The sequence below is a fragment of the Plectropomus leopardus genome, chromosome 23 (assembly GCF_008729295.1).
Source record: "Plectropomus leopardus isolate mb chromosome 23, YSFRI_Pleo_2.0, whole genome shotgun sequence".
Taxonomy (NCBI): domain Eukaryota; kingdom Metazoa; phylum Chordata; class Actinopteri; order Perciformes; family Serranidae; genus Plectropomus; species Plectropomus leopardus.
In genome coordinates, this window is record NC_056485.1 from 13,333,684 (window position 1) to 13,355,352 (window position 21,669).

General features: G+C 43.1%; 1 protein-coding gene across 1 annotated transcript; it reads right to left on the bottom strand.

Moving 5' to 3' along the window:
* Positions 1–777: 777 nt before the first annotated feature.
* On the bottom strand, positions 778–21,669 carry LOC121961832 (insulin receptor substrate 2-B). The gene is made up of 2 exons (XM_042511872.1): positions 17,211–21,669; positions 778–5,059 (listed from the first exon to the last, which is right to left on the bottom strand). The coding sequence occupies exons 1-2, from the start codon at positions 21,355–21,357 to the stop codon at positions 5,055–5,057; spliced, it is 4,152 nt and encodes a 1,383-aa protein (XP_042367806.1). The 5' UTR covers positions 21,358–21,669; the 3' UTR covers positions 778–5,054.

Consider the following 21,669-nt stretch of genomic DNA (forward strand, 5'->3'; position numbering starts at 1 on the left):
GTAGCAGGGTAGAGAGGGATTTGCTTCCCCTCCTCCTCCGAAGTTTCGGAAGGACCCGCGCCTGATAGCAGGGCAATGAACATCATCTTCATCGTCATGGTTGCCATCGACAGCATTTCCAACTGTTAACTGTACTACACAGCAGCAAATAAACTGTAATATAGTTACAAAAAAATAAACATTAGGCAGAGGTTGTAACCCATTTCTTTATACAAATAACTGCAAAATGCCTATGTACTCTTAAAAAAAAATACTACCCTTGTATCGCTTTGTTTTCAGAGAAACAAGGTTGCCCCGATACAACAAAACAACCAAAAATAAGATGATTATTTTCCCTCTGTAAACTAGAATACAAAATAAACCGAAAGATTAGAGGAAAAAGGAAACAAAAGTTTGCATAATGATGCAGTACCCTAAGTCTTCTCTGCGAGGATTATATATAATTTTTTATATATATATATATATATTTATATATATATTACGTAGGTCTTCTCATTTCTCACACCCCTAACAAGAAAAATTCATAACAGCTGATTTTCAACATCAGAATCGGTAACGTTGAGGACAGTTTTGAGGTTGAATTGTTGCCAAAATAAACAAAGATTCTGTGTAAATGAATTCAGTCATGACAAAGGATTAAACAGGGGGGTAAATTCAACATGAAGGCAAATCAGACACGGACAACATTTCTCCATTTTTGAATCAAATAAATTAAGGAAGATTCTTCCAAAAATCCCCCCGAATCTAGCTCTACCTTTTTTTGCCATAGCGTTAAAAAACTCAAAAGCAACACGTCGCTGTAGCATAGTAAGAACACAAAACATTTTCCAAAACATAAGAAACAAAAATGTTCTCAATCGTCTCTCGGGCCAACGCAGCCTAAATATTCTTATATACTTTGTTCAAAGGGGACGAGGGAGCAAATGAAAAATATCTCAAATTGTTCAAAATTTACATATAAGACAGGTCACTGGCTTAGAAATCTTTCCTTGATGTCTTTTTGACCTTTTTGGCTCTGTGGTTACTGATATTTGAAAAAATGGGACGAAGGGAAAAGGTGAAAATATTTGGATATTTGCTTTAAGTGGCGCACCTAATGGGTGAGCTTTTGTCTAGGAGTAGAATTTGGAAAGTTTTGGTGATTTCACGAAGGTCAGTCTTGATACTTTTGACATGCCTGAAACACTCTGGATTGCCTTAATGCAGAAAACTATGTGGTGACTCAAACTAAGAAAAGTTGAATGATAGTCTTTTTCAGCTTCCCAAAATGTAAGTATTTACGGTTTTTCACTGTTTGCTATCATTGTAAATTTGATCTTTGGGTTTTCAACATGATATTTAGAAAAATCACTTTAACCTTTTGGAAATTGTAATTCATCGTTTAAAAATCGTCTTGTAGAGAGCTGTGTTTGGTGCACATGCTACGACTTTAGCATACAACAAATAACATATCAAGAGGTATCTCAAAAGTGATGCCGTTCAATCATGTCACGTTTACAGATCTGTAAGGTTTCCATACGGAATTATTTATGCGAGGTGGCCTGCCATGATTAAAACATCTCCCACCGTGTATTTATTTTATAATTTTGGAGCTGGAGCACTGTTGGAATATATTCATTTCACAAACCTCTCGGATCAAAGAGCATACTCTGGGCACAGATGGAGCAGCAGAATGTCACACAAAAAGTGACACTTAACTGTTCAACTCCTGTAGCCTCCCAAGTTCCGAAATATTTTCTTTTTCTGTGTGCACACAAGATAAAAGATAATTTGTTTTAATCTTGTAGACACAAAATAATATACTGTGCAAAGAAGATAATACGGCACAAGGTATTAAAACGAAAAATGTTTCAGGGCTTCAGGGCCTCCACTGAAATGAGCAGAAACAGCTTATTTGCAACAAATCAAATCTCTGTTTTTGCTCGTTAGGAATCTTTAGGTCATTTATAAAAGTCACTTTGGATTTCTGCAGCTTTATAGTTTGGAAAGTTGTTTTCTAGTTTTCAAACTTTACCTAACATAAAGAACACTGGACTGTATATCACCCTAGCATGTGCACCAAGCAGTCATCTGTCCAAAAAACCTTTTATTTTCCAATAAGTCAAAACTTCCGAAAAAATCTTTAACATTGAACGCAGTTCGGAGGGCACCAAGAAAGCTGTCAATCGCAGCCAGCTGACCGTCATTTTGCGATCATTCCCTGCAGTCATTCAAACTTCTACACGGCTGCAAAAATCTCTCTAAACCCGATTTTTGACAATTATTTAAAGATAGCTCGGCTCAGTCCCTCAGCATCCCTGCTGTGCGGGGCTCTAAGAGGACGACAATGACGCGTCCCACACAAAAAGCACAAGAGAGTGACAGGCCTTCATCCGTCCAAACAAATTAAAAACAACAAAAACAGAGTGGGCTGAAGGAAAAATCAGAAACGGGGCGAAGGTAGCATTAGAAGAGTGAATACTGAGCAAAAAATTGCAATTCTGTGGGCTCTGTTAGCTGTCAGTCTTTTTATTTAAGCACATTTTCCTTCTATGAAAACAGCCGTGTGGGTAATAGTCATGGGAGAGTTGCGCGAGTAGAAATGCTAAATATGGGCGTCTCAGTCTGTTAAAAGTGTGAGAGAGAAGAGGCAGCAAGCTCTAGCTAAGACTGTGATTGATGTGGGTGTTCACTGCCTGTCCGAATATGTGTGTGCATAAATGTATGTGTGTGTGTGAGGTTGCAGCAGGGCAAGTATGACCAGCGCGCTGCACCTGGGGCTGGAGCTCAGGTTACTGGAAACCTCTTTACGTCACTCAGAGCCAGTGACGAACCCCCCAGCATGCATATATATGTGTGTGCGTTTGTGTGCGTGCGTCACCAAGAGCCGCTGACAAAGAGCCGAAATGGGGGCACACAGGAGTTACCCTCGCCTAAATAGGGCTGCATGACTACTGTATGTGTTATGAGAGCCTGCATTGGAAACGCCACATGACCGTGACATGCGCCTTCATGACGCACAGGCCTGCATGTGTGTGTGTGCATACATGCCACTGCTGTACAGTATACAGTTCGTTTGCAGAGATGTCGTGTGTGTGCATTAGTCTTGTGTTTGCATCCCAGTGTCAACGCCTGTACTTTGTGCTTTTACCTTTCACAGCGTTTTGTGTGTGTGTGTGTGTGTGTGTGTGTGTGTGTGTGTGTGTGTTGGTGCCACTCTCCCTCACTAATCTGAACTGTGCTACGGACCGTATGAGGTAAAATTTGAACAAAAAAAAAAAAAGTACTAAAACACCTGCTTCGGTTTCAGATAACGCAAGCCAACCAAGCAGCAGGGCGGTAAAACAACTTTTCCCATCCACCGGCAACAGCAGCCGAATTCCAAAAACCTTCACAAGCCACTTTTATTTCTTCTTAATTTTTTTTTTTTTAAACATATTTGGGGAAAGACGCTTATTTGCTTGGTGTTAGATGAAAAGATCGATACCACTCTTAATTTAGACTGTGCAATATGTAGTGATAGTCATCTTAATGTAGCATAAAAACTTCAAGTATGTCTGTCGTAAAGTAACAAAATCCACCCACAGACAGCTCTGAAGCTCACTAATTAACTTGTTATATTTTGTTTGTTCAACCTGCACAAAAACCAAAGTGTAAATTTTGGACAGGCGTAAAACTTTAGGAAAATTTCCCTGCACATAACCTCCCATCAAACAGCGACTAATCATTTTTACACTTAGCAGGTGAAAACAGGTCAAACAAACAGGTTATATCATATTATTTCATGAGCTTGAGAGTCGTCATTTAGTTTCATTTTTCACCCGATGTCGTCAGTAGGGCGATAAGCTCACCGCCCAGCCTTCCCATTTACTGCCGGGGCCTGAAACGCAGCGTTTATTGTACCATGAATGGATTCATGTGATTCATGTGCGTGATTTAAAGCAGAAAGTATGTTTGAGCCTTAACTCTGTCAGAAACTGAGATAGCACATTTCCCAAAATGTCGAACCGTCCCTTTAAAGGAATCATTTATCTGGTAAGTGGCTTGGAGAGGAGATTAGGACAAAACCTTCCAGCACTCGATTAGTGGCCGACGTTTATTCCCCACCCTGCTGCGTACCATCGATATCCTGTAAGCAAACAAAGAAATGTACCGGAATATTTGTACCTATCGCGACAAATAAATAATAATATGTGCTACAGAATATGAGTAATGCTTTTAAAGTTTCCTATTGTATTAGTACACTGTGATAAATCCATACTGGTGCTGTACCGTAGCTCTGAGGTGAAGGGTGTGAACGCCACGCAAAACGGTAAAATGGTAAAAAAAAAAACAAAAAAAACAGAGTGCTGCAGCGGACTGGTTATGGGAACAAGTACGGTACTTGTGCAATGCCACTTGTAACCTCTGAGGCTAAAATGAATCCAGCCACGTGCTCGTACCATTTAAGGGGGTAATTCATTTAAAACAAATACGTTCTACAACTTTGTCCACAATGTAATAACTGTATGGTACCGTGTTGAGGAAGGATTATGCATGGGATAAAAAAATAATAATAAAAGATAAAAATCAATATTTTAAATTCAACATAAAAGTTTCCAAGTTTTGTACCATAATGCCTTTACTAATATTCCAGCCTCCCTTTTTAATACCTTACGGAGAACCATCTGATAATAAGACTATCTTGGGTTCTGTTGACGCCCCCCTCAACCAAAGTTCACTGACCGATGTCTGTTGAAAAAAAGCAGCGCACACTGGCAGCATCGATTGTGAGAAGGGGGAGGGGAAATGATTAAAAAAAAAAAAAAAAAAACCCGGACAAGATATGCATAAAAAACACAAAAAAATAAAAGATGAAATACACTTATAAAAAACTGCAAGCGTTTTTGTCATCTTTTGTGATGTTGTTGTTGTTTTCTGCATCCAGGAGGGAGCGGCTTCTCAGTCGGGGTGAAGAGGTCAGAGGTCACCAGCGGGCAGGTGGGGGAGGGGCAAAGGTCACGGGCAGAGTCAAGTGCCCCGAGCAGAGAGATGAGGAGGAGGAGGAAGGTGGGGAACCTCTGTCGTCCTGTCGCTCAGTCTGAAAGTGAGAGAGGAAGAGGAAGCAGAGAGGTAAGAAATCCACCTTTAAAAACCCGAACACACAAACATAACAGACATCAGGCTGGGATGTTTCTGATGCAGATACTCATATTAGATATCAATACTCTGACTGATATTATCAGGGATCCTTTACCTTCTTAAACATCAAATTCAATTACTTTTCAAGAACCTTTCCATGCTCAGTTTCCCTGAATTTTAAAGATCAGACCACAGATCGTTTTTACAGAAAAAAATTCTATTCTTGCACAACATAAAAAAATTCAAGGACTTTCTCTTCAAATTCATAAACTTTCATGGATTTAAAAAAAAAAAAAAAATAAAAAATTCTTTTACAAAAATTGCACATAAGTCACCAGAATGAGCCCCCACACACCGTCAACACTGTAATGACTAACCTTCCTTCTTCTTTTATAACACTTAAAAATATAACACACTTATTCTCAGACGCACCTGTCTGAATAAAAGGTGTGCAAAGGTCACTGTTCCTGAAACTGTTCATGGGAATTCTTGAAAATAACTTCTCAGATTTGCAACACGAAAGTAGTTAAGCAGGCAAATGATAAAAGATGCATGAAAGAGTAACCACAAGACGACAGTATACTTTGAGCACATCAGCATCAGTTGGAGCTACAAAGATTGATTGATTAGTTGTCAATTATTACATGAATTACCAGCTTATTTTATAATTGGTAACTCGGTTTGAGTATTTCTTATAAGGTCAAAATCCTCTGATCCCTGCTTCTTAAATGTGAGTGTTTTTGGGCTGTATTGATAAAAATGAGATATCTGAGGACGTCATTTGAGCCTTAGGAAACTTTCACAATTTTCTGACATTTTAAAGACCAAATAACTAGTTTAGTAAACAAAAACGTAATTAGAAGATTAATCAAGAAAAAATATTTTTTTGCAGCCCTAGTTTTAATCATCTAAAAAACAACAAACTAACAATAAAAACATGAATTAACAAAAAAAAGAAAGAAGAAAACCAAATATACATCAAATGCTGCTTTGCAGGACGTGCAGGGAATAAAAAAAGATAGCTGTGAGTATTATATTAGACATATTTTGTTAATTGAGAGCTATTCGTCTGTTAAACATGTCTAAATGCTTTACAGATTTTAATGTAGACCCTGCTGATGATATTACACGGAGCAGAGTTTGAGTGAAGTTACATTAAGTTGAAACGAAGTCAAATTTGAAGTTATTTGTTTATAAAGAGGAAGCTCAGTATATTTAGAACAAACCAATACTGGCTCGTAATATCTGCTTGCTGATATACTACATGTTTTATATGTATGTTTTAAAGTTAAACAGGTGAAGTTTCTTCTGTAATATAAAAAGAACTCGAATGACTGAAAACTAATGTAGCATTCATGTGACAGTAACTTTTCAAACAAAAAAAGTGTCACCTTGGGCTTTAGGAGATTATAAGAAGAATTTCAGTCCTTTTCTGAAACTTAATCAGACAAACAAAACATTTTTTTTTAAACATAATTGACATATTTATCAATAAAATACCCCATAACCCTTAAAAATAATCATATTTTGCAGCCATAAAAGTAGGAAGTATTCGTAAAAGCGGCCAATTGGGGGAAAAAACTGTTGTTTTGCATTCGCCTGCTTTGACACATGCAAACACACACAGAAACTGGAATGTGGCCGGTTCACTGACAGTGGTTTTGGACTGACAATATTAGTTGTTTTTGGACATTTTGAAGCCAAGAGCTGCTGACTAATTTTGACTGGGATCTGTCTGGCTTTGGATGCGGCCTTCTGAATACTGCCACAGGGAAGTGAAAACCTCACTTCTCCCACTTTTAGGGGATTTTCTGAGGGCTTACGTGGTCCTGCATGACCCGGGTCTTTGTGAAACATTTCCAAAGCAAAATGCAAAATGCAAGTACTTCCCATGTGGCAGCACAAACATCACTGTGAATGAATTCGTCGACACTAAAGTACACCTAAAAAAAAACAATCAAGTTATTTATCACAGCAGCAATATTGAAGAGGATTATGACCTCTGACCTTATAAGCGCAGTAAAATCTAGAGTATGTTGGCTTTACCGAGGTACGTTCGCTGTCATAGCTTTTTAAAGAAGCAGCGCAGATGTAAGGCAGCTTGTCTCAAACTGCTCGCTGCATTAAAAATATCTGTTTGCCTGGTAAATAAGTGAGCTCGGCCAGTGAACTTTGGATTCAGCCGGCTGCCAGCAGACACACATAAAGTTTGTTTCCTGCCCTGCTATCATGGCCAGGCCCGGGCTGTCAGGTTGCCTGTTTTGGTTGTGGCCCGGCGGCTCCGAATGACCCCGGCAATGGCCGCCGTCCAGCTGGGTTATTCCACTGAGAGCGAGGCTTTGTCTGACACAACAATGTGAGCAGCACGCCACAATACAGATGCTTTGACAGGGGGCACTGCTGGAATGCTGCTCCTCTGTTTGTTAGCCACGGGGATGGAGGGACGGATGAACGGACGGACTGATAGAAAGACGGGAGCACACAGTACACAGAGAGGACGAGTAACCGTGCAGACTAAACACCGACCAAATTATAACCAAAGAAAAGCGACCACAACTGGGGGACACAGACAGACAAACCTGGCAACCCAAATTTGTTCTACCAACGACTAGAGGTGCGGAGGAAGAGCAACTCTTCACCAAAAGAAACCTCAAACACCAAGAGCTCGACACACTCTGGAATAAACAGCAAAACTCAATATTTACTCGGGAAAAACTGACTTTGCAAAACACGTCAGGGCCTGAGAGACGACAGCAGAGCTGCAGACGAAACTGAAATCAAACGACATAAACAACCTCATTTTCAGTTTATTCAATAATGTAGATATTTTAGTTTGTATTTTACTTTTATGATTTGTTTATTTGTAAACATGAGCTAGGATTTATTTAAAAGATACTTTGTAGACACATTAGGTAGGGGTGTAAAGATTCTACAAATCCACGATTCAATTAGATTTAAAATTTTATTTAATTCGATTTTACCAGCCAATCCACACTTGAAGCGTTTTAATGGGTTTTAATCCATTTTGTTAAATATACCAATTTACAAGACCGCCCGCGTTTATTTATGCATCTATTTTTGTTGCATTTAGTAAAACGTAATCTGCATGATAGATGACAGAAGATGGAGTCAGTGTGGACCGAATGACTTATGTGCTGCTTCTGTTTCACGTTTTTTACCAAAAAACGACCAACCGGGAGCTTGTCATGGTGCCCGCGTTTGTACTGCGGTGTAAATACACGGCGCTCCCATTGCAAAGCATTAAAAAAAAATAACACGCCAGCCTCAGAAAAGACAGTTTGGTGCCCTTAAGGCCTCATGCTCATGTTTAGATAATTCATTTAAAATGTAATAAATAACAATGAGCAAACAAATACAAAAACAGCCACCGGTCTGGTATTTGATTTTAATGATCGAAATCAAAAGCTCACAGCTCTTGATACCAATCAGGTGTAAACAGTTTGTTGTCTGTTTGTCATCGACCCGTCACATTTTGGATTTTTGCGATGTTTTATCACTTGGGGCTTTAATTTGTGAGACAGCGACAGAAAATGAACTGTATTTTAAAATAAAGGAGAGACAGAGTGAGAGAAAGACGGAGACAGACACAGGGAGAGGGAGGGAGATAGAGAGGGACAGCAAGAGACAAGAGAGAGACAGACAGACATACAAGGACAAAAAGGGAGACAGAGTAAGACACAAAGAGACAGAGAGAGGGACAGAAACAGAGAGACAGAGTAAGACACAAAGAGAGAGAGAGAGAGAGACAGACACAAAAAGACAAAGACAGACAGACACAAAGAGACAGAGAGACAGAGTAAGACACAAAGAGACAGATAGAGAGAGCTGGAGACATACAAAGAGACAGAGACAAACACACACAAAGAAACAGAAAGAAACAGACGGTGACAGATACAGAGACAAAGAGAAAGGGACAAAGTAAGACACAAAGAGACAGAGAGAGAGAGACAGACATGAAGAAACAGAGAGAGAGACAGATGCAGACTGAGAGAGACAGAGTAAGACACAAAGAGACAGAGAGAGACACAGACATAAAGAAACAGAGAGAGAGAGAGAGAGAGAGAGAGACAGAGAAAGACACAAAGAGACAGAGAGAGAGAGATGCAGACTGACAAAGAGACAGAGATACAAAGAGACAGTGAGACAGACAGAGAGAGAGAGACAGAGAGAGAGAAAGAGAGAGAGGACGAGACGGTTTCTGGGTTTCTCTGCAGTCCAGTCTCGGACTTTGATCAAAACAACTCTCTTAGGACACGAGCCCGACTGACCTGAACTGACCTCCGTTAAACACACAGACACAGACAGACAGACAGACAGACACACACACACACACACACACTCGCCACATAATCGGGTTATAAAAACAGTTTTCTCCAAACACCTGCATTAGCTAACAGCTTGTTGTGTCGTTGCAACACAGGCAGGTGTTCAGACAGAGCCGCGACCGTCCCTCTGTCTCTGTGTCGCTGTCCTTAAACCCCATTCACCCAGCTGGGACAACAGATGAAAGGCATCATGGGAGTGAACAGCGAGCGTAACGTGTTGACCTGACATGGACTGGCGTGACAGCTGAGGGCCTTTCGAGTGCAGATCGAGAAACGAAAGCGGGCTCAAAACCTCCCGGATCGGGATCACTGGGTTTAAGTTTCCAAGAACAGATCCTTACATTTTATACCATTTTCACCCTAAAGAGTTCAAACTATTTGAAAAAAAAACAACAACTAATCAGGACTATTTTAGATTATTTAAATTCATCAGTGGATTTATTTCTTTTGCTAACAACAAAAACTATTGTCATTAATTTGAGTAATTCTGTTTTTATATTAATTTATCGCACTTTTCCTGGTTAAATTAATATCTAAACCAATCAGAGCTTAAGTAGGCGGGATTAAGGATGGAGACATCAACTTCCTGTGCTTCAGATAGTAAAACAGCTGTAAAAAATGGACACAAAATTGGCAACAATTGTGGACTGGTTTAAAGCAGCTACACGGGCTAACTAAAATAATTTGCCATAAATCTAATATTTCTTTGATCAACACAACAAATGTTAACACTTCTGTGCCAGTGAAAATTTGTTAGTGCTTTCGATAAGTTAGGGCGAAATAATAAAACTATTAATTATTTTTATTTTGACTAATCTGTTGATTATTTTCTAATATACATTTAGTTGTTTTGGTCTTTAAAATGGTGAAACATGCTGACCGTTGTTTCCTAAAGCCCAAAATGACAACTCAAAGGTATTCAATTTACTGTGATAAAAGGGGAAAGAAACCAGAAAATATAAACATTTAAGAGACTGAAATCAGAGAATTTTTACTTTTAAAAAAAACTTAACTAGATTTATTAATTATTAAATTAGTTAGCCACATTTATAAATATGAAAGACTTAAAAATGAAAACTCTTCATATAATATCTACTAGGACTTCATTTGGGGTTGTTAATGGAGCAGGAAAAAAGATTTCTGCTCTAACTTATTATTTCCAACAGCATTCAAACAGTAAAGATTTCCTCTAGTTTGTTTAAACTGCATGTCAAAAGTTCTCCAGAATTTGCGATCAAAAAGATGAAAAAATGCGTGTTAAAAGCGTTGTTTGCACATTCATGCAGACTTTGCATATAAAGTTTTCAAACATCACATTCCAGCAAATCGAGAGCGTGCTCTCATAAAGTCCTGCTTTATCCCTACCGTGTATCTGAGAGAGACAAAAAGCATAAAAAAGAAAGATGGGAGGTATACACTGTGTAAGAGAAGACATAAAGAAGAAGTGGGAGTTCCTGTATGTTTGAGAGAAACAGGAGGTGATTGAGTAATGCTCAGAACCACCTATGAAATGTACACTTAAAGAAGTAACCGAAAACTCAAGACCACAATGCTGACAGTGTTTAGGGCCATTTATTACTGATGAGACACAACATTTCCCTTTGAGTAAGCACTACAGGATGTGAGACACTCGTCTCTTTGGTCTTGGAGAGCTCAATCATTGACTTTATTTAACTTGCACGACTTTAAAAACGTCACTTCAGTATACGCTCGGAAAAGCTCACAGTGATAAAGCAGATTTCCAGTTCAATTAAATTGGTTTGGAGTGAGTGAATAGTTCATTACAATCATCTAAATGCATGTTAAATGTTAAATATATTCTGGCATGTTTCTGCAAATAATGATTATTTTCAATTACAGCATCATTTTTTCTCAATAACAGTAAAAAACCCCAAAGCTGACAAATACAAATTAATTATTTATTACAGCAAACAGTCAAAAAGCAAAATATATAACCTTTATTATCACATAAAATAAATAAAAGTGTCAAAATCTTCACAATTTAGAAGCTAGAAAAAGAAAAACCACGATAAAATTAGGTATTAAAAATAGCTGCAGATCAACTTTCTATCAATCGACTAAGTTACAGAGTAACCCAAACTTCCTTGAAAAGCAGAAATCTGATCACACACATCAAACCTAAACTGAAATTTAAACCTCTGGGAAACACCGTCTTAAATTCTGTAATACTCCAGGAATTAACTGACCAATGGGAACCCTGCTGGCGCCAACGCGTCCAGGGTTAGGGGATCAATTCCCTGTTTAGCTCAGTGGACACCGGCGCTGCCAGGTTTATAGATTCCCATGCGTCTCAGAGCGGGCCACCCATGCTAACAGCACATCTAGCATGTCAGTGCTTTAAATTAAAGTGCTCATCAAACAGCGCAAGTTATTTTAAGATCATTTATTTGCTGAATGGACACTAAAATGGGCATCACGGGGAAAAACTTCAACCTCCAGAGGGCTTTTAGAGAGCCGTAAACACTTTTCTGTGACAGTCAGAATTAGCCGCTTAAAATCTAAATCACTTTGTGCGCAACGCATGACGGCTAATAATTCTAACATCTGTGGGCATATATGTATATCTGGCTATTTAAGAGAGAGAGACCTCTGCCTGCAACACACACTGAGCAAAAAGGGGGGTCCTGTTACGAGCATGCCTTGGACCGGCCCATAAATTCATGTCAGTCTGGAAATAGACTTGTAAATATAGAAGGGCCTGGCTGTGGAGGTGGGAACGAGAGAGGAAAGGGCAGCCTCGTACCATCTTCTCGCACATCTCACTCCCCCCCGTCGCTCTCGGAGAGATAACCCTGCCTCACACTCTGACTAACCCTTTACCACCTCATATCCACTTGGGGGAGAGGGAGAAAAGGGCAGGTTCCCATTGCTGTCACTTGCATCGAAAAAAACTCCACAACTTCCTCTCGTGACCCGGCTTCAACCTTTCGCCACCTGTCCTTATTTACCATCATCCACCTGGCTTCACCCTTTAGCCATTAGCTGTAGCCCCATTACTAAAACATCTGATGAGTATTTAGTGTTTTTCGTCTGCTACCCCCTTAGTCAATATTTTGCACATTCCTGCACATCTACAGCTTTTTCGTTTTAAAAAGAGATATATTGTACTAAGGGTGTGCCTTATCATATCGTCCATGATAATACGGTATAACATGATGAGAAAAACTCATATCGTGATACGGGCCACAACGTCAGTGACGTGGAATCATTTTTTTTCTGTATTTGGCAACAGTTTTTTTCGATCTTTTTTATTTTGTTGCAATATTTAGATTTTAGACAGAACAACTAAGAGATCATTTTTGTTCATATTTTCTTGAATATCTGAACTACATTTATGTTGACATATGCAACTATAACACTTACTTTGTTGCAGCTGTATGTACTTAAAATTACTGATAAAATATTCTCAGTATTTTTTGTCATATCGTCAAGAATACTGTTATTGCAAAAATACCCTGAAATACCGTGATATTATTTCACAGTTTTTGCCAAAGGTGTTTATAATACTGGTACTGACATCAGTTGCTAAAGTGTTGTTGTAAAGAGAGAACACAAAGCAGACATCAGCCTATGAGTCACTGACGAGTCACCGTCTTTATGAATAGAAAAGCCGGCAGCAGAGACGTTACACACACCATAAATGTGCATCTGGGTAAGGACATCCAAACTGACATCCTAACATCTTCAAATAACTTATTTTGTCTGACAGACCATAACACAAAGATACTGAATCTACAGTGATATGAATCTCAAAATTTAAATCTAAAAAACAGGAATATCAACAATTTTTGGTATTTTCCCTAAATTGGGAATCAAAATTGTTGACATTTACTTTTCAGTTGCCTAAGTAGTCAATTTATTGACTTACTGTTACACGGCTATACTACACAAAACCTGCATAAAGCCCTTCCAATTCTGTTTCCTGTCTCGAAATTTGTGGGTATGTGAACGCAGCACAGGCGTAACTGAGTTTTTGTTTTTCCTCTGCAGCAGTTTCCGAAGTTCAGTCGCGGGCTGGATCATTGTTCAGTCGATTCGATCAGAGATGATCAGATCAGAATCTGGGATGAGAGGAGCAGCTACTGCAGAGGTGAGTAAATGCAAACTTTTACATTTGGGACACACTGCCTGCATGAGCGACGTGGTACCTGTTATATTTTCTTCGCACCTGTGTTAACAGGTTAGAGCAGATAAACTGCTGCTCAGGCACAGCTCGGCTGCTGATCAGCTGCGGCACATCTAGAGATTCGGAGTCTAACTGAATTTTTTCTGCATGACGTGTGCCATTTTCAGCAAAAATAGGAAATGAAAACGGTCTTTTTGATCTGTTTTACTCGACCTTTCCTGTTTCTGTAAAAAAAAAAAAAGCCCTTCATTTTGGATCACACCGAGACCAAAATGGCTCAAGTCCGTCAATAAACCTGTCAATTGTTGCAATCGCAACATTGTGAAATCCTGGAGGGACTGATAAAAGGAATTCCAAACTTCCAAGGTGTTGGGTTCAATGACCTTTCTACCATCTTTTTATGATTTTGCACAGCTTGTGACAATTTTTATCATCATGGATACATTATTATAGACCTAAAAACTAGTCATAATAACCTAACAAAGCCCTGTGAAACATAAGCAGAGTGTGCCGACTCCAGCAAATCTAAGGATTTAGGATGTATTTATTTATTTTAGGTAACGCAATGACTGTAGTAAAGTCCCGCCTACAACCCCACTTAAAAAACATCACCACTATTGCTTTAATTGGCAGATTGATCAATAATGAAAACAACTGTTGGTTGCAGCCCTACCAACCTTTACTTAACAAAACAACATGCCACATCTAAACTGTCAACCTTAATGTAAGCGTGATTTGGTTCCTTCAAAGTATTTTTTTCTGGTATTTTCCGTCTGTTTATCCCTCAGCCCCACCTGAATTCATATTTTATCAAACATTCATAGCAACGTTTCATAAGTCCACGCAAAATTTTCCTTGACAGCTGGACAGAAAGCTGGTCTCTCCCTCCCCCTCTCTCCTCTGGGTCAAGGATCCAGGTGTGCCTGTATCAGTTCAACACCGCAGCTGAGAGGAAGTGCATTCCTGAGTGATGATGATGCGTTTCCTCCCGGCCCCGCTGTGTGCCTTGACACGCTGCCGCCGCAATTACGGCGCCACATCAAAGGCTGCCTGCCATGACTCAGCGTGTATAAACACACACACACCTACCTAGATGCAGACTAACACACATATAGAACACAGACTGAGTGTGTGTGTGTGTGTGTGTGTGGGGGGTGGCATGGATTAACATTTCTGAATGTTACCTTGAACTGCATGAACCAACTCACACACACACACACTTACACTTAATGAACCTGCTGGCAGCAGCTGAAAACAAAAACACACAGACAGACGGACAAACGCACACAATAGGATGTGCTTGAGCGCTTTGAGTGTCAGTTGATCTCCACACATTCAGCATTGTAGATTTACCACACACACACACACACACACACACACACACACACACACACACACACACACACACACTCTCTCTCTCTTTCATCTCCGTTCAGCATCACGATAAACAAATGAGTCAGCCGGCGTTTGCAGAGAATCCTGACTCATGCACGCACACATGAAGCCAGACAGAGAAATTCAGGGAGGAAGCGAGGGAGGCGAGAGTGTAAGAGAGGACGAGTGGGTGAAAGAGAAAAGGAGATGATCAAAGAGGAAGCGAAAGACTGAAAACCGAGTCAAAACATCCTTTTTTTTGTCCTCTTGATCTGTAGACATCCTCTACCACACCGAGTGCAGACCTAACCTCAAGCAAGTGTCAACGTGGAGCAATTCCATTATTTAAGTGTTAAAAAGTCAGTTCAAATGAGTTATCAGCCTCCTTAGTATAGCTTAAAGTGTGTTCTAATAAACTGAACTACAGGCTCACAATATTAGAAAATGAAATCTATATTGATCATGTACATTCAATATTATTAGCAGGGCTGTATGATCAATCTAAGTATTATCGAAATCTCACTATGTCCAAGTGAAATATCAATGTCTAAGGAAACATGCTAGTTTGGTAGAGACGCCAGCAAAAATCTCATCATTTTTATATATATTTTAGAGAAATACTAATCAAAATAATTGCAATGTGATTTATCATATCGTGCAGCCCTAATTATCAGCTGACAACAGCAAATCCACTTTTGCATGTTTTGATTGAATTTAAAGGGCAGGCGTCTAAATTTGATGATTTTTGAAATATTACGTAACCAGCCAGAGTAGCCTCATACATGTTCTAGGATGTTATGATGTTTCTAGGATTTTAGGACTTTATCGAATTTTAGAACATTAATCTTATATTAGGGCAAGCCTCAGATTTTTAGGATATTAGGGGCTGATCTAGGACCTCTGTTGGGGTTGTATGGGATCCTCCACTGGCACTTTTTTTTGATAAACATACTCTTTTTTGATGCACTCAGGCACCTTATGTATACTAAAAATACAAAAACAGTTACCCTTGTGTATCAGTTTATTATTATTGTGAATTAGACAATGACTGTAGGGCCAGATTTGGCCCGCAGGCCTTAAATTGAGTATCACTGGTCTAGTACCAAAAACATTGCAATGAATTAATTTATTTCGCAATCTAGATAGTGTGCCGGAGTTTGTCCATTTTAGAATAGATGTGCAAAGTGTTCCTCCGTTCATAGACTAAATGATAAACTGAGAAAATGATCTGCAGATTAATCCATGATGGAAATATTAATTAGTTGCAGCCCTGCAAAATATGGCCTCAAAGTTGACTACCGGGTTTAATTAACACCTCAAAAAGTGAACACTACAACAGAGCTTCTCTAAATTACAGCACTGTTAGGTGTTTTATGTGTTTTGCCATCATACTTACCGCTCCTGCTGGCACTGCACTCATCCCTGTTTTTATATAAATAAATATATTTTCTCAAAGATGTAGAAAAGTGTCTCAAGTGACAGCCTTACAGCAGACAAAAGGCTGCAAACACACATACACCCACACATTAAGTACACTCTGCACACATGCTGACACAAAGAAAACAGCGGCACGTGCACAGACAGGCAGAGAGGCACTACCAGCTACAAAGACAGAAAGTCAGGGCGTTTTTTTTTTTTTCAGCGATTCAGTCTACACTTGACCTCAGATAAACCTCAGTTCATTCAGTGAGCTAATTGTCTACCAGTCTGCTTGCACACAACACACACAGAGACCTCAAGATGAACCGCATATTGGTGCCACTTCCTGTACCAGCACTGTTATAGCCTAGACTTCAGCTCCCTGGACAGATGCCTTCAAAGACAACGTCTGGTTGCTCAAAGCGCCTGAACGCAGCCTTGTCAAGATCACAGAGACTTGATCCAAAATAGATTCACAAGAGGAGCTGCAAATTGATATAATGCGACTAATAATAGCATGCAGCTCGAGGGTTATTTTGGATTTCAGTGAGGAAAAAAATATCCATAACACTTGCTCTCTTTTACTCACACATGAAAGCTCATTCTCACACAAACACACTGCAAGAAACTACACTCATCCAAACACTGGCGGGCTGATGCGACTCCAGAAAACCAGTGAAAGTTCTTCCTGCCAAATATGATTATAAAAGCAGAGAAGAGCCCTTAAACAATGGCTGTCAGAGGAGACAAACAAAATTTAGCACAGTTTGGTTGTGAGTGACAGTTTCCCCACCTGACACACAAACACACTTGTATTTACTCACCCTTGGTTGTCGTGGTGACTCCATCAGATTTGGTGAAGTCTATACTGGCGTAGGCTCCGTTCTCCGGCAGAGGCACCGTCCCTGCCGCCGCTGCCACCGAGCTCCCGTTGCTGCTACCGGCTCCTGACGTCATGGCTCCCGTATTACTCCCGTCCTCCCTCAGCTCCAAGGCAATGTAGTTGAGGCCGTTCTGGTAGCCCACAGACATGTTCCTGCACATTCTGCTGGCTCCAGCCCCCGAGGAGGAGGATGCTGAGGTCCCAGAGGCTGAGCCCATTTCCATGGCTCTTACTGGAGCATGGTGAGCCGGCGAGTCCCCTAGACCCTCCATGGACACCCACATACTGTCAAAAGATGCCGAGCTGGCCCATCTGGAAGCCTGACCCTCCATTAGGTAAGATCCGTTGGGGGCTGTGGAGTTGGCCAGTGTGGGGTGGGTGGCTGAGGATGTGGGAGCAAGTCCTCCTCCCGAGGGAGTTGAATTAGAAGAGGAAGTGGACGAGAACGTTTCCGAGCTGTGTCTTCTCCTGCCTTGGGGGTCAGCTCGAACCACCTTGGGTTCCACCTGTTGTGTCGGCACCCTTCCTGGGCTCGACGGGGGGAGAGGGGGAGATGAGGAGGAGGAGGAGGCGGAGGGAACGTGGCCGTAACGTCCCTCGATCACACAGAGATGCTGCAGCATGGCTGTGGGGCTCGTTTGCGTCCTCTCACCTCTGCTGAGGTTAAACGTCATGTCCGTGTAGTCGTCCCCCATTGACCTCCAGTGACCACCGGCGGGGACTCCAGGGGAGGCCAGCACCCCAGGATTGCTAGCCAGGGGTCGGATATAGCTGGGTGGGTTCCAGGGGGCGACAAGGCTGGGTCTGGGCGACTGGTTTTTACCCAAGCATCCAGCGCTGTCCTGCTGGTCTGCAGCTACCTCAACACTCATGTAGTCCTGGTGAGGGGAGTGACGGTCACTGGATCCCAGGGAAGGTGCTTCGTCTTGGGCAGAGAGAGGATAAGCGGGGGGCTGTTGTTGATGGGGGTAGTGATCCCCAAACTCTATGTTTATATACTCCCCAGGACTGGAGGGCCTTTCAGATGAGCTGACGGTGGCGGGGACTGAGGTGGAGGTGCCTGCAGACGCTGTGGAGGGCTCACTAACCCGCAGTGGACCATGGAAACTTCTCCTTCCTAAAGGGAGACGGTTTGGCCTCACAACACGTCGGTCCGTCATTGCTGCGGTTGTATGGTGAGCTCCATAAGGCGGGGGTGGGTGAGAGGGGGTGGAGGTGCTACTACCTCCTCCACCCCTCTTCTCTGGTGTTGAAATGGAAGCTGTGGCAACTGATGAATATACTGGCTTGGCAGGAGAACTCATCGGAACATACTCCCCGTACTCTTTCTCATCTCGCTCTCTGGTGGGGGCCTTGTAGGAACGAGGGAGGGAGAAATAAGGGCTGTAAGACTTCGGAGTGCCCTCAGGTGTGCCAGGTGTGTAATACCCGCTGCTCCCTTCATTTGAGAGCTTGCGGCCGCTACTGCTGCAGTATGACATGTCCATATATTCCCCATTCTCCGGTCTTTCTGCTATGCTGTCGCTCCCACTGGCACCTGCCATGCTGTGGGGGCTGGGGGAGGCCTGCCCTGGAGAGGGGGAGCTGCCGCTGCCCCCGGGGAGCATCATCATATAGCCATGGGAGTCTGTGGAGGATTGGGACTGGAGCTGGGATTGATGGTGGGCCGAGCGGGGACCTAAAGCTGGACTATGAAACTGAGGGGAATGGGAGACGGGATGGGAGTACGAGCTGGGTTGCATAGGCATGTAGTCGGGAGGAGTGTCCCGCGGCGATGCAGCCACACCACACATCATAGGCATGTAGCCGCTGTCTTCCTTGGCAGAGGAGGAGGAGGAGAGGGGCGGGCGCTCACCACCGGCCTCCGTCCGGGAGAGCGTGGAGGGACGGCTCTGCTGGCTGTGCTCGGAGCAGGAGCTGTAGTCAGAGCGGAGCGATGACGAGGAGGAGGACGGCCCGCCACGGAGCAGTCCACTGCCGAATGGTAACACAACATCTGACCCTTCTTCCAATGAGAAGTTGGTCTGGGTCATTTTCTGGTAAACTGCCACTCCAGAACCGCCAGTTGCACCACCAGCTGGTCTGGTAAAAGAGTGCGTCCTCCTCCTCAGTGAGGACGATGAAGAAAAGCGGTCATCCTCTGTTGACGTGCTCTCGTCCCGTGGCGTGTCACCTCCGCTGTTGTTTCCAGAGCCCCCACCGGTGCCGAACACCTCCCGGTTCCAGCCCATGGCCATGTAGTCATTTAGACAGTTCTCTTCTCTGATTGGTGGTGTGTTGCCGAGGGAGTCTGGCGTGTTACTCCGCACACGGAAGTACCGGAAGTCCCCAGGACTGGAGCCATACTCATCTGAGGAGTTGAAGCCGCCGTCAGATGGGGAGCCGCATATCGAGGCACTTGACGGGCGGGTGAGCGTGTCAGAGACAGAGCCATGACCGCTGCTGGAGGAGACACTCACTGGACTGGTGGTGGAGGGGAAGTGCGACACCGGCAGCGAGGCGGAGCGGGCGTGGTAGGTGGATGACGACCCTTGGATGGCTCTGACGTAGCGCCCGCTGCCTGTGCTTGTGCCAGCATTTCCTGTGGCGACACCACTCCCACTGCTGCTGCCACCCCCTTCTTGACGACTATGATGGGCGCGGGCTGAGTTCAGGTGGACCAGACTTCCTGTGGCGGAGCGGAACGGCCGGTTCATCGTCCCCTCACCTTCACTGGATGTTCGGAAGCGATAACCACTAGCCCCGGAGCTCTTACTTGACGGCGGCGTGCCGACGACTGATTCTGTCCTCGACCGCCGCTGCAGTCCCGTCTGGCTCGGTGGCAGGTTGCCCAGGTGGCGCCGTGTTGTGATAAATGGCATAGGGTTGGAGCCTGAGGACTGGCTCTTACTCCTGGGCCGAAACTCTGCAAAAGCTTTCAGGGCTTTCATTGTCTCCAAGATGGTCTCATGCATGTTTTGGGCCACAACAGAATCATCCACCTGCATCCATATCTCCCCGGGCCCAATGGAGGAGGAGCGACCCACCTCAATGAAAAAAAAGCTTTCTGAATGTCCGCAACGTCTGATATTCATCAACTGAAGGTTAACACAGGGGGTTTCAGAGTTCAACTTTACGAGGTGTATAGTTTTAGTTGAGAGGCATAGCCGGTAAACACCTGTGAGGTTTTTAGTTTGACCCAGTCCTTTAGGTTTCACATTCACCTGCCACACCTCTTTAAACACAGTACCAGGGGTGACTGTACCGTACCCATCATCCAAATCATCTGAATCCACGTGCCCTTTTTTGCCCTCACTCATCAGCTCACTGACAGCCACGTACCAGTCCTCTTGCTCCTGCTCGTTCTCAGCCACAATAGCAAAGTACTCGTCCTTAGTGTAAAGGGCAATGAGGTGTTTGTTTTTGGAATCCGCCCTTTTGTTTACCGTGAAGCACTGGTAGAGGTAAATAACCCTTTTCGGTGGAGAAGGGGCGACCGCTCCACCGCTGGCGGCGGCCGCGGCAGCAGAGCGCAGGCTGTTCCTGAATTTCTTCTCGCTGTCGTAGTACTCCAGGCGGCTCGGCCCGAGGTGGCTGGCAGCCCGGAGCACAAAAAACCTCTTGTGTCCGTGTTTTTGCTTTCTTAAATAGCCACATTTTCGGATATCATCCACAACGTCCGAGGTGTTGGCGACGTTTACAGCCGCATATACATGGCTGCTGCTGCTGCTGCTGCTGGCGGCGGAGGAAGCGGCGGGGTCCTCGGCGGTGTGTACCTGGCTGAGAGACGAGGAGGAGGCTTTTCTGCCGGGGGACTCTGCGATGTTTTCTCCGGAAAGATGCTGTGGAGCCAGTTGGTAGTGATGGTGCTGTTGTTCCTTTGGTGGGTTATGGAGGTGGTGATGGTTGGAGGGCGGTAAATGTTGATGGAAGCGAGAGCCGCCTCCTCCTCCTCCTCCGCCGCCGCCGATATTAATTAACGGGGAAGGGGGTTCCCCAACCGAGCTGTCTCCGTTCGCGGCCGCGGATTTCGTCCCCACGTCCCTCTGCTGCGTCTCCACCATCAACATCGCTGCCTTGCCTTCCTGGTAATTCGTGAAATTTGCCATCAGTGAGTACAATCAAAGGTCACTTTACTAGCAAGCTAATCCGAGTGGACCTAGACCCCATTCTTGTTTTGGGAGACGAGCTCCCGAGTCCGGCTAGGCCAGCTAACTCTCACGGCTCAGATTTGCAATCCTCTCGGACCGGCTTTGTTATTCCGTCCAAAAACAAGTCCCTTCGCCTCGTTTGAAGCAACGAGGCAAGTATTCCGAAGCGATCTGCTTTTTTTCACGAAATGAATCCTACCGTGTGCAACATGACCACGCTCAGCCGTGTTTCTATAATCGGGAGGATCCGGCTAGCTCGGTTAGCAATCC